The following is a 26664-nucleotide window of genomic DNA, read 5'->3' on the forward strand; positions in this document are numbered from 1 at the left end:
TCAATCATAAGCAAAGTGATGGAAGATGTCGTCAACAGTGCTATCAAGCGGTACTTACTCACCAATAACCTGCACAAACATGGACCAAAGAGCTGAATTCCAGTGGTAGGGTGAGTGACTGTCCTTGACATCAAGGTAGCACTTGACCAAGTGTGGCGCCAAGGAGTCCTAATAAAACTGAAGTCAATGGGAATCAGGGGGAAAACTCCCCACTGGCTGGAGTCATACCTAGCACAAAGGAAGATGGTTGTAGTTGTCGGAGGTCAATCATCACAGCCCCAGGACACCACTGCAGGGGTTCCTCAGGCAGTGTCCTAGGGCCAACCATCTTCAGCTGTTTCATCAATGACCTTCCCTCCATCATAAAGTCAGAAGTGGGAATGTTCGCTGATGATTGCACAGTGTTCAGTGCCATTTGCAACTCCTCAGATAATGTAGAAGTCCATGCCCGCATGCAGCAAGACCTGGACATATTCAGGCTTGGGCTTATAAGGGGCAAGTAACATTCGCGCCACACTAGTGCCAGGCAATGACTATCTCCAACAAGTGAGATAACCATCACCCTTTGACATTCAACGGCATTACCATCGCCAAATCCCCCACCATCAACATCTTGGGGGTCACCACTGACCAGAAACTTAACTGGACCAGCCACATAAATACTGTGGCAACAAAAGCAGGTCAGAGGCTGGGTATACTGCGGCGAGTGTCTCACCTCCTGACTCCCTAAAGCCTTTTCACCATCTACAGGGTACAAGTCAGGAGTGTGATGGATGAGTGCAGCTCCAACAACACTCAAGAAGCTCATCACCATCCAGGACAAAGCAGCCTGCTTGATTAACACCCCATCCACCACCTTAAACATTCACTCCCTCCACTACCAGTGCACCGTGGCTGCAGTGTGTACCATCTACAAGATGCACTGCAGCAACTCACCAAAGCTTCTTTGGCAGCACCTCCCAAATCCGTGACCTCTACCACCTAGGACAAGGGCAGCAGATGCATGGGAGCACCACCACCTCCACGTTCCCCTCCAAGTCACATACCATCCTGACTCGGAAATATATCGGCCTTTCCTTCATCGTCACTGGGTCAAAATCCTGGAACTCCCTAACAGCACTGTGGGAGTACCTTCACCACAAGGACTGCAGCGGTTCAAGAAGGCGGCTCACCACCACCTTCTCAAGGGCAATTAAGGATGGGCAATAAATGCCGGCCTTGCCAGCGACACCCACATCGCAGGAACGAATAAAAAATATTATTTGTAGCCTTTGGTCCCAGTTTCTTCCATCTGTTCAGATGCCAGCTTCCTATCACACGAGCTAATGTTGGAGGAGTCTAGAAGACTAATTAAAACAGCGTTTATCTCCTGCTTAATAGAGGTTAAGAAGCCATAAGCTGCCGTGGGACTTTAACAAGGAATGTGAATGACCACAAACCAACGTACAATTCCTATAAAATTGGCAGTTTTTTCCTGGGGAGGAGAGGGGACAATCAGGAAGAGATAACAAAAATAGATCTGCAATGCTATCAGGAAGCTGCCACCTCTGATCGAAACCACAGGGATTTCTACCAGGGTCACTCCCACTCTTGATCAGTAGGATGTGCACTTGGGGAGGGGAGGGGGCGGTGATATCTGGTCAGTTTGTCCCACTGCCTGATCAAGGGGTGGAAGAATCCTATGATGTAGAAAGTTACAAAAAAAATTCCCAGCTGACTCCCGACTGTGTAACGCCTGAGTGACGGGCAGCAATGGGCTAGAACTTGTGACCATCTGCTTGGCAGACAGACACTTTACTGTGTGTGTGTGTGTGTTTAAATACCTTTTGCAATTCTTTCTTTGTAGTAGCTGGGCAACGTCACCCTACTCTCTGTTATCAGACTGTGTGGGTACAGCAAGATCCCACCCCTCCACAGCACACAAAAACATTCAGGTTGTTAATTCCCACTTGTAAAATTGAAGCAGTGGGTTGTTTTCTGTTTTAGGACGGAATTCCAAAAAAAAGATGGTATTTTAACATTAAAATTCTCAGGGCTTGTGGCAGTTCAGGGAATGCTCTGGGGTTCCTTTCTCTCTTATCATAATCACGATCGGCGCTGTCTCTGAAAACGCTACGGCATTTAAAATGGGACGCAGGATGTTGCTTTAAAATATGCAAAGAGCTGTGTTATGTCTCTTTAAAGCAGAGCCGGAGTGAGTGGGCGGGTGGGGGCTGTATTTACGCCTCTCTAGCTCTCTCTCTGTGTTCTCAGCTGCTCCAATGTCACAGAAGCTGTTGCTTTTCCTCTTAGCTTTGCCAACACGTCAGCTGATGAGCCGCTTCACCCCCCCCCACACACACACACACACACAACGTAGTGGCGTATGCAGAAACATCTCCCTTCTGTAACTAACCATTGCCCATTTCTTCCTCTCCCATTTCACCCCGAGTGCATCCCTCATCCCCCCCTTTGCAAACGCGCCCCGGCCGCCGGCTGCACCCTGTCCGGGGGCTCGGCGGGGACGGGGGAATAGTCCTTTGTTTACATGCAATCCCGGTCCCGGCGGAAGGAGGCGGCGGTGCTGCGAAAGCACCAGCTGTTTCCCGCCATTTACAACCATCTGATAGAGCGATCAGCTGGAAACACACACACACACACACACACAGAGCCTGTACTCAGCCAGTCTTTTATTTAACACAATTATTATTTTTGGACAATTTTTTTCTCCAGGTGCAAGACATGGAATATTTCGTGGTGCCGACTCAAAAGGTACCTTCATTCCAGGATTTCAGGAAAAGTGAGAAAGAAGTGATAGGCGGTCTGTGTAGGTGTGTACTTTTCTCTTCCCCCTATTTATATGTATGTGTATATATATATATTATATATGTGTATATATATTTATCATTTCTCTTTTGCTACTAACAAGCACGGCTCCATCTGCTGTCTGCACGGAGGAGCTCTGACCCCCGGGAGGGAGAGGGGGACGCGGCGGCTGCCTGCCTGCTCTGGGCTGCAGCGGCCGGCGAGGGTTACACGTGGATTGGGGGGTTTGCAGCGCGGCGGCTCCGGGGCAACGTTGTAAAGTGCGATGGATACAGTCGGACGGTCTAAACAGACCCACGTGGGAAGCGCTGCAGCCATGCTGCCCGGAGCGGGTGGGAGAAGGAGGAGGAGGGGGGTTAAAGGGGTTGTTGCACCCACTTTCTAGCCATCGATCACTCTCGTACCCCCGCCGCAACGGGAGTCCAAACAATCCCCCCTCCTCCTCACCCCGGGGGCGCACGTGGGTCTGCTCACTTTCCGGGTGCAGTCTGCGGGCGGTCGGGTTGAATTTAAAAAGGCCTGCAAGGAGGGGGGGGTGACGAAAGGATCCGCCTGTCGACTCTTCAGGGGCGGCGTGAGGCGCTGATCGGCTCCTCCTTCACCCCGCCCGGGCTCAGGCACAGGGCGAGGCCGAGCGGCGCTTCGGGCCTGCCTGCTTTTCCGCAGCGCAGCTGGAGTTACCAGGCGCAGGGCAGGCCGGGAGCTGTAGTCCATCTTGGAGGCCCCAAGAATTCTGGGAGTTGTAGTTTCTTATTAAAACTGAAGACTCTGCCAAGTAACCCAACACATTCAGGCCAATCTGACATGTTCACTCATCGACAATGTAAAGTCTTAATTTATACAAATATGAATTCAATTTAAAAGAAAATAGACTTAAAAGTACTGGGTATGGGATTTTCCTCAGCCAATGCCACTTACTGGGTATGGGTGTCATCTGGGGAACCAGCATTTACACTCCGTCACTACCATAGACATTCAAACTCAATGTAATTACCTGATTTCATAGAATCTAAAGCACAGAAACAGGGCAGTCAGCCCAACTGGTCTATGCCAGTGTTTATCCTCCACATGAGCCTCCAACCACCCAGGCTTTTTCCTCCTCTATACCTTTCTTCCTCGTGTATGCAGCAAGCCTCCTCTTAAATGCACCAATGCTACCTGGTTCACACGGTATTACAACACTGTAAAAGGAGCTTTACCTTGTATCTAACCCGTGCTGTACCTGCCCTGGGAGTGTTTGATGGAACAGTGTAGAGGGAGCTTTACTCTGTATCTAATCCGTGCTGTACCTGCCCTGGGAGTGTTTGATGGGACAGTGTAGAGGGAGCTTTACACTGTCCTATCCAAATCGCTTACTATTCCAGAATCATTCTGGAATTAAGATAAACCCCGACTTCTATTCTCCACTGCTAACCATCTTTTTAAACCCCTCTCCCCAGTCTCCACCCTCACCTCCGACAATAAATGTGAGGAGCTCATGGACTTCTTTGTCGCTAAGACTGAGACCATCCATTCGGCTGCCTCTGCCTTTTCCATTTCTTCCCCTAGCTCACCGGGCCAAACTTCTTCTAAGGAAGCCTCCTGCCCTAGCTCTGACCTCACATCTTTCTCCAGTTTCTCTCCGATCTCCCCTCGTGACCTTTCCGAGCTCATCTTGCCCATGAGACCCACTTCCTGCTCCCTTGACCCTATTCCCACCAAACTGCTGACCACCCAACTTCCTTTTGTGGCTCCCATGTTAGCTGACATTGTTAACGGTTCTCTCTCCTCGGGTACTGTCCCCCTCTGAAATCTTTCGTCATCACCGTTCTCCTCAAAAAACCCGCGATCCCTCCGTCCTTGCAAACTGCCGCCCCATCTCCAACCTCCCTTTCCTCTCCAAAGTTCTTGAACGCGCTGTTGCCTCCCAAATCCGTGCCCATCTTTCCCACAATTCCATGTTTGAATCCCTCCAATCCGGTTTCCGCGCCTGCCACAGTACCGAAATGGCTCTCATCCAAATCACAAATGACATCCTTTATGATTGTGACAAAGGCAAACTATCCCTCTTCGTCCTTCTTGACTTGTCTGTAGCCTTTGACACGGTTGACCACTCTATCCTCCTCCAATGCCTCTCCACCATCGTCCAGCTGGGTGGGACTGCACTCACCTAGTTCCATTCTTATCTATCTAATCGTTTCCAAAGAATCACCTCCAACAGCTTCTCTTCCCACTCCCGCATTGTTACCTCTGGTATCACCCAAGGAGCTTTACTCTGGTTAGCTATGATCACTGGAACACTGAGTGCAAGTCCCCTAAAAGTTATTTATCTAGAATATTTTTCTATGGTATTCATTTTCATACAGTATTTAGCGACCATGCTGTGTGGCATTTGATGAGCGCGCTGTGCAGTATGTGGCAATGACACCCGTATGGTATTTGCTGACTATATATTGAAAGGGTTAAGTAAACAGACTCGGGTGATACAGTGTTTAATCGTTGTTTAGTTAGGAAATTCTGCAGTTGAGAAGTACTTGTCAATTTCAGCCTGACGTTCTGAAGCTGCCAGCATTAAGTAACTGGCTTTTTTTTGTAACATTGCTTAACAAAAAGATAGATCTACTTAACAAAATTGAAATCCTACCTCTGAATGCACTTCCTGTCAATAGTTTCCATTGTAAATTCCTGTGCCACATTTATAGTGGAAAGCTGCCTGTACAGAATGTGTCTCACCGTTACTGCACCTTTCCGTGGAAGTACTGCAGCACCACCATGGGCAGGAGGGTGTAGTTACAGCCCGATCGGTTCATACAGGCAGCTTTCATTATAAATCTGGACACAGAAATTAATAATGGAGATACAAAGATGAAGGCTGAATTATGTCTCTATCTATAATCCTAATCTTCTGGATCTTGACTCCCCAGTATGATACTATTTTGATTACTGTTATTATTGCTTTTGCAGGCAGTTGCATGGGGAAACAGGGCAGCTGACGATCAGCTCTTGCCTGAGCAATGAGTGTCGGCTGTCTATACGTCCATGGGTGGCATCACAACCTCACCAGATCTTGTCCTCGCCCAAGGTTCACACGTGTGGACTTTGCAGCTGGATAGCGAACAAAAGCGGGAACCCGTGCTGGTTCCTTGCTGGGGTTCAGGCCAGCAGGCTCTGTGGCACAGTGGCTCTGATTGGACTCGGTGCCTCTGGGTTTGGGAATGGAAGGCTAGTCACGGTCCAGTGACTCCTGCCAGAAACTGTTTAGAATGGGTGGGCATCAGCTGAGAGCAGGATTGGACAAGGCTGCAATGCCCTATGTAGTCGAATAGCCCACCAAAACTTTATGTGTGAGTAACGGTCACGTGGGTGGGAGCGTGGAGGAGAAGAGTGCTACAACAGGAATTAGTGGAAAGTAAGTGGCGGGGGATAAAATTGTAAACGTCTTGATATTTTTTCCAGCTTGGCTAATATCCCACTGACCCAGGAGTCACAGCGAGACCAGGAGAGGAGGATACGGAGAGAGATCGCCAACAGCAACGAGCGGCGCCGAATGCAAAGCATTAACGCTGGGTTCCAGTCCCTGAAAACCCTGATACCGCACACAGATGGCGAGAAGCTCAGTAAGGTCAGGCACAAACTGGTCCTCACCCGACATACACACGTGTACGGTTTTCAGCAGGGATCAGTTGGGAAGGCACTGGAGCACTTAGACCGATCACTCAAAATCAGAGTGGGGGTTATGACACTTGGAATTGGGGGGATTACGTCACTTGGAATCAGGGAAACGGGGGATTACATCATTTTGGAACTGGGGGATTACATCACTTGGAATCATGGCGGGTTTTTGATAAATTCTCCCTTGCCATTACATCAACGTGTACTGTGTTAATCATGTTTAACTGGACAATCAATGGCTTTGAGCAATGAGAGGGGATCAGTCCAGTTAGATAATGGAGGAAAGCCTTTCCGTGCAGCTAGTGTTGTCAACTGTTTAACAACAAACGCACCACTGGAGAAAATCCCAACAATCAGCTTCCTTCATGAGGCATGTTCTCCAATGGAAGGAGATAATTTGGCTTCACTGATGAAGTTGTGCGCGGTACGGAGGACCCAATTCATGCTTCTGTTCTTTCTCTTTCCTGTAGGCGGCCATTTTGCAGCAAACGGCAGAATATATCTTTTCACTCGAGCAAGAAAAAACCCGACTACTTCAACAGAACTCGCAGCTGAAGCGTTTCATTCAGGTGGGCATTGCGTCCGGCGGTGGCGGGGAGGGGGCTGCTGCCTGTTTACCCAGGACACCAGCTGAACATGTCCCATCATTCACCAGCGTTATCGCTGGGCACAGCCTTGGCAGGTTGAAGTTGTGTGCTGGTTCCTTGGTCAGTCTGGGGGTGATACATTTTGGTTAGGGTCTTGCAGATTGTGGTGCTGGCGGTGGGCTGCACACCGCCCAGCATTACCTTGCAAAGAGACCTCCTCATGGAGGGCACATTCCTCCCCCTGTGGACAGCGAGGGGAGCGGGCAGAGGAGGAGCAGCAGCCTGGATAGGAGGGGGTGGACAATCCATTGCCAGTTGCAAGACATGTTTGTGCCTCATTGACACGGGAGTCCTCAAGCATCTGCTGCATCAACAGTCCTGTGATATTGGCATGTACGACGATCTTGGTTGACCATAACTTTAATGAATGAAAACTCATTGTTTGTCTCTATGTGCGAGTGCCGAGTGCTCTTTGGTGTCAGTGGTCAGGCCATTCAGCTCATGTAGCCTGTTCTGCCATTCAATTAGATCATAGCTGATCTGTACCTCAACTCCATTTTTCCGCTTTATGCTCCCTATCCCTTACTCAACAAAATCTCTTGATCTCGGTCTTGAATGGGGAAGGGTCACTTCAGTTTAGGCACTGTTGTAATGTATGGAAATGTGCAGCAGGAATTTCTGTTTTTTTAGAACATAAGAAATAGGAACAGGAGTAGGCCATTTGGCCCCTCGGGCCTGCTCCGCCATTCAATAAGATCATGGCTGATCTGATCATGGACTTGGCTTCACTTCCCCGCCCGTTCTCCATAATCCTATATTCCCTTATCGCTCAAAAATCTGTCTATCTCCGCCTTAAATATATTCAATGACCCAGCCTCCACAGCTCTCTGAGGCAGAGAATTCCACAGATTTACAACCCTCTGAGAGAAGAAATTCCTCCTCATCTTAGTTTTAAATGGACGGCCCCTTATTCTGAGACTATGCCCCCTAGTTTTAGTTTCCCTTATGAGTGGAAATATCCTCTCTGCATCCACCTTGTCGAGCCCCCTCATTATCTTATATGTTTCGATAAGATCACCTCTCATTCTTGTGAACTCCAATTAGTACAGGCCCAATCTACTCAACTTATCTCCATAAGTCAACTCCCTCATCTCCGGAATCAACCTAGTGAACCTTCTCTGAACAGCCTCCAATGCAATAGTTCCTTCCTTTAAATACGAAGACCAAAACTGTACGCAATACTGCATTTGTGGCCTCACCGATACAGTACCGTTGTAGCAGAACTTTTTATACTCTATCCTCCTTGTAATGAAGGCCAACAATCCAGTTGCCTTCCTGATTGATTGCTGTACCTGCATAAATAACTTTTTGTGTTTCATGCACAAGGAACCACAGGTCCCACTGTACAGCAGTACTTTGCAATTTTTCTCCATTTAAATTATAAATTGCTTTTCTATTTTTTCTGCCAAAGTGGATAACCTCACATTTTCCCACATTATACTCCATCTGCCAAATTTTTGCTCACTCACTTAGTCTGTCTATAACCCTTTGCAGATATCCACCTAACAATTTGCTCTCCCACCCTTCTTTGTATCATCAGCAAACTTGGCTACATTACACCTGGTCCCTTCATCCAAGTCATTAATATAGATTGTAAATAGTTGAGGCCCCAGCACCAATCCCTGCGGCACCCCCATAGTTACTGTTTGCCAACCGGAAAATGACCCATTTATCCCGACTCTCTGTATTCTGTTAGTTAGCCAATCCTCTATCCATGCTAATATATTACCCTCAACCCCGTGAACTTTTATCTTGTGCAGTAACCTTTTATGTGGCACCTTATCGAATGCCTTCTGGAAATCCAAATACACCACATCCACTGGTTCCCCTTATTCACCCTGCTCGTTACATCCTCAACGAACTCCAACAAATTTGTCAATAATGATTTCCCTTTCATAAAACCATGCTGACTCTGCTTGATTGAATCATGCTTTTCCAATTGTCTTGCTACTGCTTCCTTAATAATGGACTCCATAATTTTCCCAACGACAGATGTTAGGCTAACTGGTCTATAATTTCTTGCTTTCTGAATGCCTCCTTTTTTTAAATGGGGGCATTACATTTCCAATCCGCTGGGACCTCTCCAGAATCCAGGGAATTTTGGTAGATTACAACCAATGCATCCACTATCTCTGCAGCCACTTCTTTCAAGACCGTAGGATGCAAGCCATCAGATCCAGGGGACTTGTCCGCCTTTAGTCCCATTATTTTACCGAGTACTACTTCTTTAGTGATAGTGATTGTATTAAGTTCCTCCCTCCCTATAGCCCCTTGATTATCCACTATTGGGATGTTTTAGTGTCTTCTACCGTGAAGGCCGATACAAAATATTTGTTTAACGTCTCTGCCATTTCCCTGTTCCCCATTATTAATTCCCCACTCTCATCCTCCAAGGGACCAACATTTGCTTTAGCCACTTTTCCTTTTTATGTACCTGTACAAACTCTTACTATCTGTTTTATTGGGCCCAAGTTTCCACATGATTTGCGCCTGATTTTTAGGAGCAACTGGTGGAGAAGGGACTATCTTAGAAATCGCAATTCTCCACATTTTTTTTTCTGCAGTTCTAGTCAGGTAGAACAGTTCTACTTTGGAACAGAATTTTTTCTTCAAAAGGGGGCGTGTCCAGCCACTGACGCCTGATTTGAAAGTTTCCACAGTGAAAATGTACTCCAAACTAACTTAGAATGGAGCAAGTGAAGATTTTTGTAGAACTGAAAAAACCTGTTCTACACATGAAAAAATCAGGCGTAGGTTACAAATTAGGCGTCCAGAATGAGGTGGGGTGGGAGGCGGGGGGGGGGAAGAGAAGTCATTAAATTCTACAATAAATCCTTATTTATACTTCTACAAATATTATACAAATAAATCCAACCTGAATAAACATTTATAAGCAAAGAAAAGATTAAATAAACCATCTTCCTACCTGTGTGAAAGTGCTTCAGGCACAGAGAATGCTGCAGTCAGCCTGAGGCGCCCGTTCTTCCCGCGGTGGGGGGAGGAGGTGCCTGTTCTTTCCCGCGGCGGGGGAGGAGGCGCCCGTTCTTCCCGCGGGGGGGGGGGAGGAGGCGCCTGTTCTTTCCCGTGGGGGGGGGGGGAGGAGGCGCCCGTTCTTCCCACGGGGGGGGGGGGGGGGAGAGGAGGCGCCCGTTCTTCCCGTGGGAGGGGGGGGAGGAGGCGCCTGTTCTTCCCGCGGGGGAGAGGGGAAGGAGACAGTGAGAAGGCTGCAAGTGCTGATGGCAATGTGCTTTTATTAAAAAATGTTCAAAAATTAAACAGCTACAAAGAACTGCAAAAATGGCCGAGTGCCAATGTTTCCTTCACACTGCGCATGCGCGAACGCTCCAACGCACACGCGCAGCGTTGCTGGCAGGAAAAAAACTAATTTAAATAGTACCTGCCCCCTCCCACTTACAAAATCGGCGTGAGTGTAGGCTCCGCCCCCCTGGGCACCGTGCCAGGCAGACAAGGAGCTGCAGAACGCTCCAGAATTGCGAGTTTTTTTTTCCGGCGCCGTTTTAGGCGCGAAAAACGGGCGCCCAGCTCGGAGGGGCACCCTTTTTTTATCGTGTGGAAACTTGGGCCCAATATTTCGTGCTAGTTTGCTTTCATAATCTATCTTCCCTCTTTTTTTTTTAGTCGTTCTTTGCTGGCTTTTAAATGTTTCCCAATCCTCTGGTCTCCCACTAGTCCTGGCCACTTCGTATGCCCTTGTTTTTAATTTTGTCATGTATTTCATGTAACTAACTCATGCACACTGTACCTGTACCCTTGAAATGCACACCCTGACCACAGGGGGTGAGCTTGCGGGGGACACTCCTCACCTGGGTTTCCAGGTATAAAAGGGGAGGTCCCACCCAGGGTCTGGACTCCTTGGTCCTGGGAATAAAGTGAAGATCACAGAGTGACCGTGTCTGATACATACATGCCTCGTGTGAGTTTGTAACAAGGTGCAGAGCACTACATCTGGCTACGAGAAACGGGAATCACCGAACCACGAGGATGGCCACCGGTGGCACAGAGGAATGTTACTGTGTGGGTGAGGACTAGGATGACTTTGTGGAAAGACTCCAGCAGAGCTTTGTCACAAAGGATTGGCTGGAAGAGACAGCGGCTGACAAGTGGAGGGCGCATCTACTGACCAGCTGTGGTCCACAGACGTATGCGCTGATAAAAGACCTGCTCACACTCCAAAAGCCAGCGGACAAGTCCTTCAAAGAGCTCAGCCAGCTGATCAGTGAGCATCTCAAGCTGGCAAGTAGCGTACACATGGCCCGGCACCGGTTCTATTCTCACCGGCTTCGTCTCGGACTTCGTGGCGGAACTGTGGTGTTTGGTCAGTCTCTAAGTTCTTCGATGCTTGCAGGGGGGAGATGTTAAGGAACTTTTTCATCGAGGGCATTAATCATGCCGGCATTTTCAGGAAGCTTATAAAGACCAAGGACCTGACTTTAGAAGGGGCGGCGTTGATAGCTCAGACCTTTTTGGCAGGGGAAGAGGAGACCAAGCTAATTTACGCACGCAGCCCTGGTTTTAACGTTGCGATGAACCAGGGAGTTAATGTTGTAAAAGTGATACAGAATCCAGAACACAGAACCGAAGGCAGGCAAGGACAATTCGACACCGCCCATGCAGGCAGGCAAGAGCAATTCGACACCGTCCAGGCAGCAACAAGCTCCAGGGTGGGCCCGCAACAGGGACAATGGAAAGGGGATCGGCAATTCACGCCATCACGAGGAACAATGCATCCCGTGATGGGACCATTCAAAGTGCTTAGAAACAGCCAAACGGGCCATCAGAGAGGAATGCCTGGGAATAGTCCTTTTGTTAACAGCAATCTCAGCTCATGCTGGAGATGTGGGGGTAGACACACTGCCAAAAGCTGCAGGTTCCAGCTTTATACCTGTAGGATTTGTAATGTCAGTGGACACTTGGCCAGGATGTGCAAAAAGGCAGTAGCGAGGCTAGTCTGCGAGACAGAGGAACCAGACGAGGGGTCTGCAATGCAGGATGAACCCTGGGGAACAACCATGGATGCTGAAGTTCAGAGAGTTCATGTGGCTGACGTCCACAGCTCATAGACTAAAACGCCACCCATGATGATGAAAGTCTTACTGAATGGCATCCCGGTGCACATGGAGCTGGATACTGGAGCTAGCCAGTCACTCATGAGCGCCCAACAATTTGAGAGACTATGGCCACATAGAGCTAGCAGGCCCAAACTGGAACGCATTGAGACGCAGCTACGTACGTACACCAGAGAGATTATCCCAGTGCTGGGCAGTGCAAACTTGGTGGTAACGTATAATGGATTACAGAACCGGCTGCCACTCTGGATTGTTCCGGGAAATGGCCCCGCGCTTTTGGGAAGGAGTTGGCTAGCTGAGATGAATTGGAAATGGGGGGATGTGCACGCCATTTCATCTGTGGAGCGAAGTTCATGCTTGTAGGTATTGCAAAAATTTGAGTCATTCTTTCAACCTGGTGTCGGAACATTCAAGGCACTAAAGTAGTGATACACATCACTCCGGACGCCAGACCAGTGCACCACAAAGCCAGAGCGGTGCCGTACGTGATGCGTGAGAAAATTGAAAGTGAACTGGACAGGCTGCTTAGAGAGGGCATAATTTTGGGTGTTGAATTCAGCGACTGGGCAAGTCCCATCGTTCCTGTCCTCCAAGCAGATGGCTTGGTCATGATTTGTGGCGACTACAAAGCCACCATCAACCGAGTGTCGCTGCAAGACTAATACCCGCTTCCGCGAGCGGAGGACCTCTTTGCCACGCTGGCAGGTGGAAAGCTGTTCATGAAGCTGGACCTCACTTTGGCCTACATGACTCAGGAACTGGCGGAAGATTCCAAGCTTCTGACCACCATCACAATGCACAAAGGACTATTTGTCTACAACAGGTGTCCGTTTGGCAGTGGCTATCTTTCAGCGAAACATGGAAAGCTTGCTCAAGTCCATCCCTGGAACGGTCGTATTCCAAGACGACATCCTTATAACGGGTCGAGACACCGAGGAACACCTCCGCAACCTGGAGGAGTTGCTACGCCGATTGAATTGAGTAGGCTTGCGGCTGAAAAAGTGCGTGTTTTTGGCCCCAGAGGTTGAGTTCCTGGGCAGGAGGGTTGCCGCGGACGGGATCCGGCCCACTGAATCAAAAACGGAGGCGATCCGCCGGGCGCCCAGGCCCAGCAACACGTCAGAGCTGCGATTATTCTTGGGACTTTTGAACTATTTTGGGAACTTTCTGCCGAACTTAAGCACATTGTTGGAGCCATCACATAAGCTCCTCCATAAAGGTTGTGAATGGTTTTGGGGGGATTGTCAAGAACGGGCTTTCAATGAGGCGAGGAACCTGCTGTGTTCCAACAAACTGTTGACTTTGTATGACCCCTGTAAAAAAAAAAAAAAAAAAAAAAACTGGTTTTAACATGTGATGCGTCATCCTACGGGGTTGGGTGTGTATTGCAGCAGGGTAACGATGACGGCTGACTCCAGGTCTACATGAAATACATGACATCACCTCCCCCCCCCTTAAGTCTTTTAGTTTCAGAGGTTAAGCCTATTGGGTGGTCGACGCGCTCTCGTGGAGCGCCGCAGTTGTGGCTCTGGTGGCTGAGCCTCAGTACATGTCTCTATCACTTGAGGTGATTCTGGCCTGTCCGGGCTGGCCCGCAGGGACTGTGCATGCTGAGGGCTGTCTTTGTTGCTCGTACGCTGGCAGTGGTGTGGGTGCTATCTCATCATGCTCTTCTTCCAGTTCCTCCGTGTCTATGCTGAATCTTGTCTTTACTTGGTCCAAGTGTTTGCGGCATATCGGCCCATTGTTTAGTCTGACCACCATGACCCTGTTTCCTTCTTTGCCAATTACGATGCCCTCAAGCCATTTGGGTCCCAAAGCATGGTTAAGAACAAGTACCGAGTCATCTATTTCTATACACCACCCCTTTGAGCCTCGATCATGGAGCTCGGTTTTGGACTGGCGCTAGCCCTCAACAATGTCTGCCAGGTCTGGGTGAATGAGGGACAGCCGCGTCTTGAGCGTGCGTTTCATGAGGAGTTCCACTGGCGGGACTCCCGTGAGCGAGTGCGGCCGGGACCTGTAGGCCAGCAGGAGGTGCGATAGGCGGTACTGAAGGGAGGGTCCTTGGATGCTTAGCATGCCCTGCTTTATGACTTGGACCGCCCGTTCCGCCTGGCCATTGGAAGCCGGCTTGAATGCCGCTGTCCGGACGTGCTTGATCCCATTGCCCGACATAAACTCCTGGAATTCATGGCTGGTAAAACACGGGCCATTGTCGCTGACCAGGATGTCCAGCAAGCTGTGGGTTGCGAAAACCGAACGCAGACTCTCCACTGCGATGGATGTCGTGCACGAGTTCAATATGATGCACTCGATCCATGTCCGAGTATGCATCGACAACGATCAGAAACATTTTCCCCATGAATGGGCCCGCATAGTCTACGTGAATACGTGACAATGGCCTGGTGGGCCAGGGCCACGGGCTGAGTGGAGCCTCCCTGGGGGCATTGCCCAGCTGGGCACACGTCGTGCACCTGCGAACTCAGTGTTCCAGGTCTGAGTCAATCCCCGGCCACCATACATGTGACCGGGCAATGGCCTTCATTAACACGATGCCAGGGTGCTCGCTGTGGTGTTCCCTGATAAACGCTTCCCTTCCTTTCTGGGGCATGACTACTCGGCTGCCCCATAGCAGGCAGTCGGCTTGGATGGAGTGCTCATCCATCTGTCTCTGAAACGGCCTGACTTCCTCGGGGCCGCCCTGTGTGCAGGCGCCCAATTCCCAGTCAGGACACAATTCTTTATCATGGATAGGAGGGAGTCCCTGTTGGTCCAGAGTTTGATCTGTCGGGCTGTGGTGGGGGCGCCCGCAGTGTCAAAAGCCTCAACGGCCATGACCATCTCGGTGCTCTACTCCGACGCTCCCTTGGTGGTGGCCAATGGGAGCCTGCTGAGTGCGTCAGCGCAATTTTCGGTGCCTGGCCGGTGCCGTATGGTGTAGTCATACGCAGTCAGCGTGAGGGCCCATCGCTGTATGCGTGCTGACGCGTTAGCATTGACAGCCTTGCTGTCGGACAACAGGGATGTTAACGGCTTGTGGTCCGTCTCTAGCTCGAACTGTCTACCGAAAAGGTACTGGTGCATCTTTTTCACACCGTACACACACGCAAGTGCCTCCTTCTTGACCATGCCGTATCCATGCTCTGCCTGGGAGAGCGACCTGGAGGCGACATGTTTTCCAGGTATAAAAGGGGAGGTCCCACTCAGGGTCTGGACTCCTTGGTTCTGGGAATAAAGTGAAGGTCACAGAATGACCATGTCTGATACATATATGCCTCGTGTGAGTTTGTAACAAGGTGCAGAGACACTACAAATTTGATACCATCCCCTATTTCCTTAGTTAGCCACGGATGGTTATCTCTTCTCTTACAGTCTTTCCTTCTCATTGGGATATATTTTTGTTGAGAGTTATTAAATATCTGGCGCTGCTCATCAACCATCTTACACTTTAATCTATTTTCCCAGGTCACTTTAGCCAACTCTGCCCTCATACTTTTGTAGTCTCCTTTATTTAAGCTTAGGACGCTGGTTTGAGATCCAACTTTCTCACCTTCCAACTGAATTTGAAATTCAACCATTCCTAGAGGATCCTTTATTATTCCTGTCTCATTACACAGTACCAGATCTAAGATAGCCTGCTCCCTGGTTGGTTCCCTTTATTGATATTGGTTGAGAGATAAATATTAGCCAGGACATCAGAGAGACACCCCCCTCCCCCTCCCCCGATGTCTAATCCAAAAGACAACACCTTCGACAGTGTAGCACCCCCCTCAATACTGCACGAGTGCCAGCCTGGATTTTGTGCTCAAGTCTCTGGAGTGTGACTTGAACTCACAACCATCTAACTCCAAGGCTAACTTGGCTACAATGGTCTGTAATCATGTCTGGATTAGCTGTCACAGTGTTTAACGGAGCTTTGTCTTTGTGCCTTCCAGGAGTACAGTGGCTCCTCCCCCAAGCGGAGACGAGCAGAGGACAAGGACGAAGGCATTGGCTCTCCAGATGTCTGGGAGGATGAGAAGCTGGAGGACCTGAAGCGGGAGATGATTGAACTGCGGCAGCAGTTGGACAAGGAGCGTTCGGTCAGAATGATCCTGGAGGAACAGGTTGGTGTGCACTTGCTTTGATGCTCGTTCACAGATGACAGCAGCATGGGTGCAGAACAAAGGAACACAGACCAGAAGGTCCCAGATTTGATTTCAGGGCCAAGCTAGCGGATCACAGTTAGCTTCAGTACCCTGCATTAGGGAGAGGGGGAAGCATGATCCGAGTGTTGGATCACTATTTGGGGAGCAATGCTGGAACGTGTCAGCATGTGGATGTCGGGCGAGGGCAGTTCGAGCTTGGCTGTGATACCTCTCATCGTGGAATAGCCCACAGAAACTGACTGGGCATGCACTGGCCACCTGAGCAAAGTATGGTAAGGTAGCTGGCACTTGAACAACGGTGTCCTGTCAAGAAGTACAGCGCGCCCCACTATCCCGCAGAGACTGACGAGGTGCATCTGTTGGCAGGTTCGCTCACTGGATGCCCACATGTATCCCGAAAAGCTAAAGGCCATCGCACAACACGTGCAGCTGCAGCAACAGCACCAGGAGCAGTCCAGGATCCTTCAACGGGAGGAGCACCGGGAGCCCGAGCCCCATTTTGTGACGCAGGTCAGCACTTGCCTCCCGGGGTTGACACCACACCACCTGCAGTAAGATGCTGCGTTATTTTAGACTAGTAGTGAGAGAACCGGCATGCGGAGCAACAGAAGTGGGGCAAGTGTATCTCTAATCTCCACGCAGATCCTGAGCTGAGCCACATTGAGTAAGGGAGATGTTTTGCCCATTCAAAATCAGCTGCAGGATGGGAGTGTTGATTTAAGCATAAGGGCTATCCAATCAAAATTGTTAATTTAGAGGATAATTCCACTTGTGAGGGAATCCAAAACTAGGGGTCATAAATATAAGATAGTTAGATGAAGTAGAGTGGGAGGAGGAGTGTGGTGCAAAAACACTGGCATATACCTGTTGGGCCGCATGGGCTGTTTCTGTGCCGTAAATTCTATCTAATTTATTGGAGTTTAACCGTTGCAGGATTCCTAATCCATAGCGTGCACGATTACCCATCCAGTGCTCAAACTATGACTGCTCAACAACACCAATTAATTAAGTACCACATAAGGGTAATGCCTGTCTTAGAATCAAAACCCAGTGGAGTCTCGATTATCTACCCAACATGGTCATCACTGCCTAAGAGTGTGCTTTCAGCCACATTCGGCTGTGTGCCTCTACAAAAGGTTAGTGAGCAATTTGGTTAATTTGTTGTAATGACCGTTCTTCTTTTCCCCTTCTCGTTATCTTTCAGCTCCTGCCTGCGCACATCTCTCCAGCATCGACCCACCACCCCACTGTCATAGTGCAGACTCCGCCCCCTCCGGCTTCACACCTAGTCACCGTGGTGACAATGGGACCGTCATCGGTCATCAACAGCTCCTCCACTACATCAAGACAGAACTTAGACACCATCGTGCAGGTAAAGCTGCTGTCCTGATGGCCGCGACACGCTTGGGCTGTCAGCAGCCCTTTAGTGTTTTAGGAACCAGAGGAGGCCATTCAGCCCCTCGAGCCTTTTCTACCTTTCAGTTCGATCATGGCTGATTTGTAGCTTAACTCCATCTAGCCGCCATTGCTCCATATCCTTTGATACTCTTACCCAACAAAAACCTATCGATCTCGGTCTTGAAAGCTCCAATTGCCCCCCCAGCATCCACATCCTTTTAGGGGATAGGGTTCCAGACTTCCACTATCCTTTGAGTAAAAACATCCTTCCTGATTTCACTCCTGAATGACCTAGGTCTAATTTAAAGATTTTGACCCCTTGTTCTGGTTTTCCCTACCAAAGGAAATAGGTCTACTGTGTCTACCTGAACAAATCCCTTTATCATGTTAACACTCAATCAGATTACCCGTCAAACTTCTAAACTCAAGGGAATATAAGCCAAGTTTATGTAACCTGTCCTGATAATTTAACCTGCTGCACCCTATTAGGCCAATCTATCTTTCCTGAGGTGTGGTGCCCAGAACTGAACGTAGTTACTCCAGCTGGAGTCTGACTAAGGCTGTATACAACTGCAGTAGCACTTTCTCATTTTTGTGAAGACCAACATGGCATTAGCCTTTTTAGAAACATACAAAATAGGAGCAGTAGTCGACTATACGCCCCTTTGAGCCTGCACCACCATTCAATATGATCATGCTGATCCTCTATCTCAACACCATATTCCCACTTTTTCCCCATACCCCTTGATGCCTTTTGTGTCTAAAAATCTATCTATCTCCCTCTTAAATATATTCAGTGACTTGACCTCCACAGCCTTCTGTGGTAGAGAATTCCACAGGTTCACCACCCTCTGAGTGAAAACATTTCTCCTCATCTCGGTCCTAAATTTCCTACCCCGTATCCTGAGACTGTGACCCCTTGTTCTAGACATCCCTGCCAGGGAAACATCCTCCCCGCATCCATTCTATCCAACCCCGTTAGAATCTTATATGTTTTAATGAGATCCCCTCTCATTCTTCTAAACTCTAGTGAATACAGGCCTAGTCGACCCAATCTCTCCTCATACGACAGTCCCGCCATCCCAGGAATCAGTCTGGTGAACCTTCGCTGCCCTCCCTCTATGGCAAGTATATCCTTTCTTGGGTAAGGAGACCAAAACTGCACACAATACTCCAGGTGCGGTCTCACCAAGGCCCTGTATAACTGTAGTAAGACATCCTTGCTCCTGTACTCCAATCCTCTTGCAATGAAGGCCAACATACCATTTGCCTTCCTAACTGCTTGCTGCACCTATATGTTTGCTTTCAAGGACACCCAGGTCCCTCTGTACTATTTTGTGTACCTGTCCACCAGCTTTTAGTGATTTGTATACATCACCACCTTAATCCCTTTGCTCCTCCACAGTTTTTCGTCTCACACCATTAAGAAAAGATTCCGATTTGCCTTTCTTGGATCCAAAGTGGATGACCTCACACTTCCCCATGTTGAACTCTACCTACTGCAGTTTAGCCATTCACTTAGTCTGTCTATGCCCTTTGGGCAAAACTGTGACTGGAACAGAAAGTTACAATCACTTAACCTGTCTATGTCCCTTTGTAACTTCGTGCTCCCATCTACACAACTTACTGTGCCTCCTAACTGTGTAGAGAGGAGGCCCCGGCTTTCTCTCCTCCAGTCCAGGGATATGAGGCTGTCATTATATTGGCCCAGAAATTGCGGTCGGGGGCTTCCCGCGGGCGGATGCTTCCGACCTGAAAAATGTCTACGAATTTATCTGGAGGAACATGGGATTCCGGTGGGGAGGCCTTCTCCTCCCGCGTTGCGAAGCGTGCTCCCGTCCTCCAGGTTCCCATGCAGAAGGTCCTATCACGTGTGACTGCACAACCAATTGGGTACAATATTCCACAGCTTTCTCATTAATAGCAATGAGAACTCTGTATCTACGAGTTCTCATTGCTATTAATGAGAATAAAAAAACAAACACACTAAACACCATAATAAAAAAAAAAAACACCTCGCATACTTAAAAATTAATTGAGATTAAAGTTAATAAATGTCTTAGGAAAAAATATATATTTTTCCGATTTAAAAAAAAAAAAGTTTTGTAATTCTGGTTAAAAATAAACTTACCTTGGTGGGCAAGGTTTTTAACAATAAAATGTGTTTTTAAATTTAATTAAATTATATTTTTGTATGTTTTAACACTCTTACGCTTGTAAAAGTAGGCTATGCGCCTGCTTTTATCAGGCGCAAGAGTTTTGAGGACATTTGCTGGGCAGGATATGGGTAAATACCGCAATCTTGCCCGTGCAAATGTCCTCGATCCCGAGATGCGGAGGATCTGTTAAGCTCCAGCTTGACAGATTGGAAAAAACGGTTTTCAGCGCATGCGCATTGTGCGCTGAAAACCAGCTTTTGTGATGCCTTCCTGGGTCTGTCCACCCCCTACACACCCCGTACGGACCCGGGGAGGCAGGATTTCCAGGCCAATGGCTCCATTGGCTGAAAATAGCCAACTGTACGGATCAGGGGGCTCACTGAGTAGCCATTACAAGTGGAGTTCCTGCCTGTTCCAGGCCAGGGGCACTGAGATCTACTATAGCACACCAAGTAAGACCAGTTGACTTGGTACAGCCTCAGGTTACTCGGCGGTAATTTACAGACTCGGCTATCCTGGGGAGCTTTGATGGGATTTCTTTCTGTGTCACGTAATCGTCCTTGTGCCTCTCCCTTCCCCCCGTAGTTTGACTAACACAGAGTTTTGTGTTTTAAATCACAGGCTATCCAGCACATTGAAGGGACACAAGCGAAGCAGGAAGAGGAGCAGCGGCGAGTGGTCATTGTCCAGCCCGCCCGGGCTTGGTCTGACACCGAATCGGACAGGGAGGAGAGTGAAGCGACGAAAACAATGGCTCTGGGCGAGGATAAGGGGCCTGCGGAAGGGGATCTCCCGTGACACTAGAGCTGCGCCGGGCCGGGATCGATCTAAACGGCGTTCCCCAGTGTTTTTCTCGGAAAAAGAAAAGTTGGGGTCTCTTTTGGACCTTCCCAATACTGTAAACAGTCTCAGCCTGGAGTGACAGAGGCTATTGAAATCTGGACCACACCAGAAGGAATCGCAAAATCCTTTCTCGCGCTCACAACTACCTTGGAATCCATAGCTGAAATGTTGCTGAAGGACATTTTAGTGTTCTTTTATTTTTTTATGTTTTGGAGGGGAGGGGGTGAATTTCAAGCACTTACCAATTTGTTCAGTCCAGTGGGGGCGCCTCCTCCCAGTGCAACAGTGGACCCCACTTCTGTAATCGCCCCCTTTCTTGTACTGATGTAGTTGAGTTTTTTAAGCAGTGTCCTTTCATATAGTTAGTTTGTTAGTTCCTCCCATCTCTCCCTGTATCCCTATTTGAGTTTTATGTTGAGACGAGGTTTATGTTCATGGAAAAACTATTATATTTTGTTAAGAAAGTGGAAAAAAAGGCACCCGCCTTGCAAAGAGAGAAATAAAGTTTGTACTTTTTTTTTAATGATATGTTTTTTTGTGTGTGTGTTTATATACGAGTGGGTGCAAATGTGTGTGTGTGTGCAAATACACATCGGAGTAGAATAGATCAGAAGAGTATTTACAAATTAGGAACAATGGGGGTAATTTTGACTTTTTGCGACAATGTAAAATGGGCGAATCAGCAGTCTGTTTTACATTTCTCCCCAATTTTACTTCTGTTGACGCCAGGGTTCCTGCTCCTGAATTACTGCTCAGAGACTCCTGCTGGATGTTGCACCGACGTGGACAGGATTGGGGTTTGGGTGTGATGCCATCTGTGGGAATAGTGGTTGCCTGAATACAAGGGCAACTGCTGCCCATTCAACTGTATCCAACATAAAAACAACCTGCATTTATATAGCACCTTTATCGCAGCAAAATGCCCCAAGGCTCTTCACAAAACCGTTAACAAATAAAATTTGTCACCGAGCCACATAAAGAGATATTGGAACAGGTGACCAAAAGCTTCGTCAAAGAGGTAGGTTTTAAGGAGCATCTTAAAGGAGGAGAGAGAGGTGGAGAGGTTTAGGGAAGGAATTCCAGAGCTTAGGGCCTTGGCAGCTGAAGGCACGGCCACCAATGGTGGTGCGATGAAAATCTGGATTGCATAAGAGTCCACAATTGGCAGAACATAGAGATTGTAGAGCTGGAAGAGGTTACAGGATGGACGAGGCCATTTGAACACGAGGATGCAAATTTTAAATTCGAGGCGTTGCTAGACCTATAGCCAATTAGTGAGCACAGGGGTGATGCAAAACGAAAATACAAAGTAAAGCAGAAACTGCAAGGAATTAAAAATCTAGTCCTTATGTCAACCATCAGAATAGGCCACAGCCTCTTTTTAAGGGGGGGGGGGGGGGGCGCGCGCGCGCCTGGGCAGACAACAGGTCACATGGCTCCTTCCTTTGGCTTGTGGCAGCATGTGATTGATCAGACGGCGCTAGAGAGGGCTCGATTTTAAAAATGGCAATCCTGTGTCATGGGTACGATGAACAACAGCATCCGCTGCTATTTATGTGGTGCTAATCCCCTCTGGCACTGCTCTTCGCAAATACATCTGCCATTTCCAGCAGCAGCAGCAGGTGCCCCTGTTCGATGGAAAGCCAGACCCTTCTGTGCATGTCAGCAACAGCAGGAGAAGATTAATCCCCCCGAGGCTGCACAGGAATGTCTGTGCCGTGGGTGAAGCAGGAGCACAAACATTCACAGCCAGCAGCTAAGGCAAGAGTGAGGAGTCAATGGAGAGGGGGAAGCTTACATCCGTGATGCATGCATGCCAAGCAACACCAGGTCAAAGGTTGGCAAGATCCCATACTAGCCAAATAATAATAATTGGAAAATTCAGATATTCATTAAAAAAAAAGATACGTTTTGCTTTGAAGGATCACTGACTCCAGTCACAGTAGTATCCGCCTATTCCCTGCATCCCCAGCTTTTAGGGACTGTCCTGTCATGAGGGACTGTATAGAAACATAGAAAATAGGTACAGGAGTAGGCCATTCGGCCCTTTGACCCTGCACCACTATTCAATAAGATCATGGCTGATCATTCCTTCAGTACCCCTTTCCTGCTTTCTCTCCATAACCCTTGATCCCTTTAGCTGTAAGGATCATATCTAACTCTCTTGAATATATCCAATGAACTGGCATCAACAACTCTCTGCGGCAGGGAATTCCACAGGTTAACAACTCTCTGAGTGAAGAAGTTTCTTCTCATCTCAGTCCTAAATGGCTTACCCCTTATCTTTAGATTGTGTCCCCTGGTTCTGGACTTCCCCAACATCGGGAACATTCTTCCTGCATCTAACCTGTCCAGTTCCGTCAGAATTTTATATGTTTCTATGAGATTCCCTCTCATCCTTCTAAACTCCAGTGAATAACGGCCCAGTCGATCCAGTCTCTCCTCATATGTCAGACCAGCCATCCCGGAAATCAGTCTGGTGCTTCGCTGCACTCCCTCAATAGCAAGAACGTCATTCCTCAGATTAGGAGACCAAAACCGAACACAATATTCCAGGTGAGGCCTCACCCAGGCCCTGTACAACTGCCGTAAGACCTCCCTGCTCCTATACTCAAATCCCCTAGCTATGAAGGCCAACATACCATTTGCCTTCTTCAGCGCCTGCTGTACCTGCATGTCAACTTTCAATGACTGATGTACCATGGCACCCAGGTCTCGTTGAACCTCCCCCTTTCCTAATTTGCCGCCATTCAGGTAATATTCTGACTTCGTGTTTTTGCCCCCAAAGTGGATAACCTCACATTTATCCACATTATACTGCATCTGCCATGCATTTGCCCACTCACCTAATCTGTCCAAGTCACTCTGCAGCCTCTTAGCGTTCTCTTCACAGCTCACACCGCCACCCAGTTTAGTGTCATCTGCAAACTTGGAGATATTACACTCAATTCCTTCATCCAAATCATTAATGTATATTGTAAATGAATGACGGTGCATTGAGATATCACATCATTTATTGCCAGTTTTCTTACCAATTTTCTCCCCAAGAGGCTGACTCCTGCTGGGGTATGGATGCTGGCTGTTCATTCTTTAGCTTTGAGCCTTGACAGCAATTGCTGGTGGGCTTTTCCACTGCAGAGGGCATCACATACGAGCCCCATGCAATCCTCACCCAACAATGCACACTTCCTAACAGGGGATCCTGGCTGATTTTCTTTTCATAGAGTCATAAAAATTTACAGCATGGAAGGAGGCCATTTCGGCCCATCGTGTCCGCGCCGGCTGACAAAGCTATCCAGCCTAATCCCACTTTCCAGCTCTTGGTCCGTAGCCCGGTAGGTTACGGCACTTCAAATGCACATCCAAGTACCTTTTAAATGTGGTGAGGGTTTCTGTCTCTACTACCCTTTCAGGCAGTGAGTTCCAGACCCCCACCGCCCTCTGGGTAATGAAATTTTCCCTCAAATCCCCTCTAAACCTTCTACCAATTATTTTAAATCTATGTCTCTTGGTTGTTGACCCCTCTGCCAAGGGAAATAGGTTCGTCCTATCCACTATATCTAGGCCCCTCATAATTTTATACACCTCAATAAGGTCTCCCCTCAGCCTCCTCTGTTCCAAAGAAAACAAACCCAGAATATCCAATCTGTCCTCATAGCTAAAATTCTCCAGTCCAGGCAACATCCTCGTAAATCTCCTCTGTACCCTCGAGTGCAATCATATCTTTCCTGTAATGCGGTGACCAGAACTGCACGCAGAACTCTAGCTGTGGCCTAACTAATGTTTTATACAGTTCAAGCATAACCTCCCTGCTCTTGTATTCTATGCCTCGGCTAATAAAGGCAAGTATTCCGTATGCCTACTTAACCACCTTATCTACCTGGCCTGCTACCTTCAGGGACCTGTGGACCTGCACTCCAAGGTCCCTTTGTTCCTCTACACTTCTCAGTGTCCTACCATTTAATGTGTATTCCCTTGCCTTGTTAGACCTCCCCAAATGCATTACCTCACACTTCTCCGGATTGAATTCATTTGCCACTGTTCTGCCCACCTGACCAGTAGATTGATATCTTCCTGCAGTCCGCAGCTTTCTCCTTCATTATCAACCACATGGCCAATTTTAGTATCATCTTCAAACTTCTTAATCATACCCCCTACATTCGAGTCTAAATCATTGATATACACCACAAAAAGCAAGGGACCGGATACTGCGGAACCCCACTGGAAACAGCCTTCCAGTCACAAAAACACTCATCAACCATAACCCTTTGCTTCCTGCCTCTGAGCCAATTTTGGATTTAACTTGCCACTTCACCCTGGATCCCATGGGCTTTAACTTTTGTGACCAGTCTACCATGTGGGACCTTATCAAAAGCCTTGCTAAAATCCATATACACTACATCATACGCACTGCCCTCATCAACCCTCCTGGTTACCTCCTCAAAAAATTCAATCAAGTTAGTCAGACATGACCTTCCTTTAACAAATCTGTGCTGACTGTCCCTGATTAATCCATGTCTTTCTAAATGAAGATTTATCCGGTCCCTCAGAATTTGTTCCAATAATTTTCCCCACCACCGAGGTTAGGCTGACTGGCCTGTAATTACTCGGCCTATCCCTTTCACCCTTTTCAAACAAAGGTACCACATTGGCAGTCCTCCAGCATCACACCTGTAGCCAGAGAGGACAGGAATATTTCCTGTCCCAGTTGCAAGGTTCGTGTACTGCCACCAACCACTACCCCAGCTGAGATTGGCTAACTCAGCACAGACTGGCAATCAAACCAAGGAGGAAAATCCTCATCTTTACTGCTTCCTACTACACTAGGTGCTGTCTTTTCCTACTGGACCATCACAGAGGTTTGATAGTTTCTCCACTTTAACTCACTTCCAGGTATCCATTATTCTATATATACACACCACCCGAACCCCTTGATTAGATTCCAGCCTGTAACTCACTCCCAGGTATCTGTAATAGAATCATAGAATGGTTACAGCACAGAAGGAGGCCACTCGGCCCCTCAAACTCAAACCAGTTCACTGCAAGAGCACCTCAGCTAGTCCCACTCCCCTGCCCTTTCCCCATAGCCCTGCAATTGTTTTTTCTTCAGGTACTTATCCAATTCCCTTTTGAAAGCCACAATTGAATCTGTCTCCACCGTGCATTCTAGATCCTAACCATTCGCTGTGTAAAAAAATTTCTCCTCATGTCGCCTTTGGTTCTTTTGCAAATCACCATCAATCTGTATCCTCTAGTTCTCGACCCTTCCGCCAATGGGAACAGTTTCTCTCTCTCTACTCTGTCTAGACCCCTCATGATTTTGAATACTTCCATCAAATCTCCTCTCAATCTTCTCTGCTCTAAGAATGGTGGCAGAGAGTTCGGAGTTCAGAGTCCGTGAGTTCAGGAGAGTCCGAGAGTCCGGGAAGTCCGAGAGTTTGAGAGGTCCATGAGTTCGGGAGAATTCGAGAGTTTGGGAGTTCAGAAGAGTCCGAGAGTTTGGGAGTTCGGGAGAGTCCGAGAGTTTAGGAGTTCGGGAGAGTTCGAGAGTTTGGGAGAGTAGAGAGTTTGGGAGTTCGGGAGAGTCCGAGAGGTCCGTGAATTCGGGACAGTCCGAGAGGCCGGTAGAGTCCGAGAGTGTTATGTGTGCAGCACCTTGTAACCAGCATTCTACCGCCACCAGAGGGCGCATCTGTTGGAGTCCCAAGGGATCTCAGCATCCCTTGGGAGCACTGCATATAAGCAGGCCTCCCATGCTGTGCCGGCACTCTGGAGTCAGATTAAAGAGACTAAGGTCACACTTACTCAAGTCTACAGTACTCAGTCACATTGCTTTATTTGAGACATAATCTGAGGAAGGACGTTCTTGCTATTGAGGGAGTGCAGCGAAGGTTCACCAGACTGATTCCACGGATTGCTGGAC

The 26664-nt window shown here is 48.3% G+C and overlaps 2 protein-coding genes across 6 annotated transcripts in view; one reads left to right on the forward strand and one right to left on the reverse strand.

Moving 5' to 3' along the window:
• Positions 1 to 26664, reverse strand: part of glis2b (GLIS family zinc finger 2b) — a 364253-nt gene that overhangs the window by 141919 nt on the left and 195670 nt on the right. The gene's annotated exons all lie outside the window — the stretch shown is intronic.
• Positions 2359 to 21264, forward strand: tfap4 (transcription factor AP-4 (activating enhancer binding protein 4)). 3 transcript variants are annotated; one of them, XM_070856692.1, is made up of 7 exons: positions 2359 to 2810; positions 6241 to 6406; positions 6927 to 7025; positions 16129 to 16299; positions 16708 to 16851; positions 17546 to 17713; positions 20520 to 21264. In XM_070856692.1, exons 1-7 carry the CDS (start codon positions 2722 to 2724, stop codon positions 20694 to 20696), a joined length of 1014 nt encoding a protein of 337 aa, XP_070712793.1. In that variant the 5' UTR covers positions 2359 to 2721; the 3' UTR covers positions 20697 to 21264. The 3 variants fall into 3 exon arrangements, with proteins under 3 accessions (XP_070712793.1, XP_070712794.1, XP_070712795.1); XM_070856694.1 differs by lacking the exon at positions 2359 to 2810 and adding an exon at positions 3129 to 3628; XM_070856693.1 differs by lacking the exon at positions 16708 to 16851 and having other exon boundaries at positions 2360 to 2810.

Source organism: Pristiophorus japonicus, chromosome 15 (assembly GCF_044704955.1).
Source record: "Pristiophorus japonicus isolate sPriJap1 chromosome 15, sPriJap1.hap1, whole genome shotgun sequence".
Taxonomy (NCBI): domain Eukaryota; kingdom Metazoa; phylum Chordata; class Chondrichthyes; family Pristiophoridae; genus Pristiophorus; species Pristiophorus japonicus.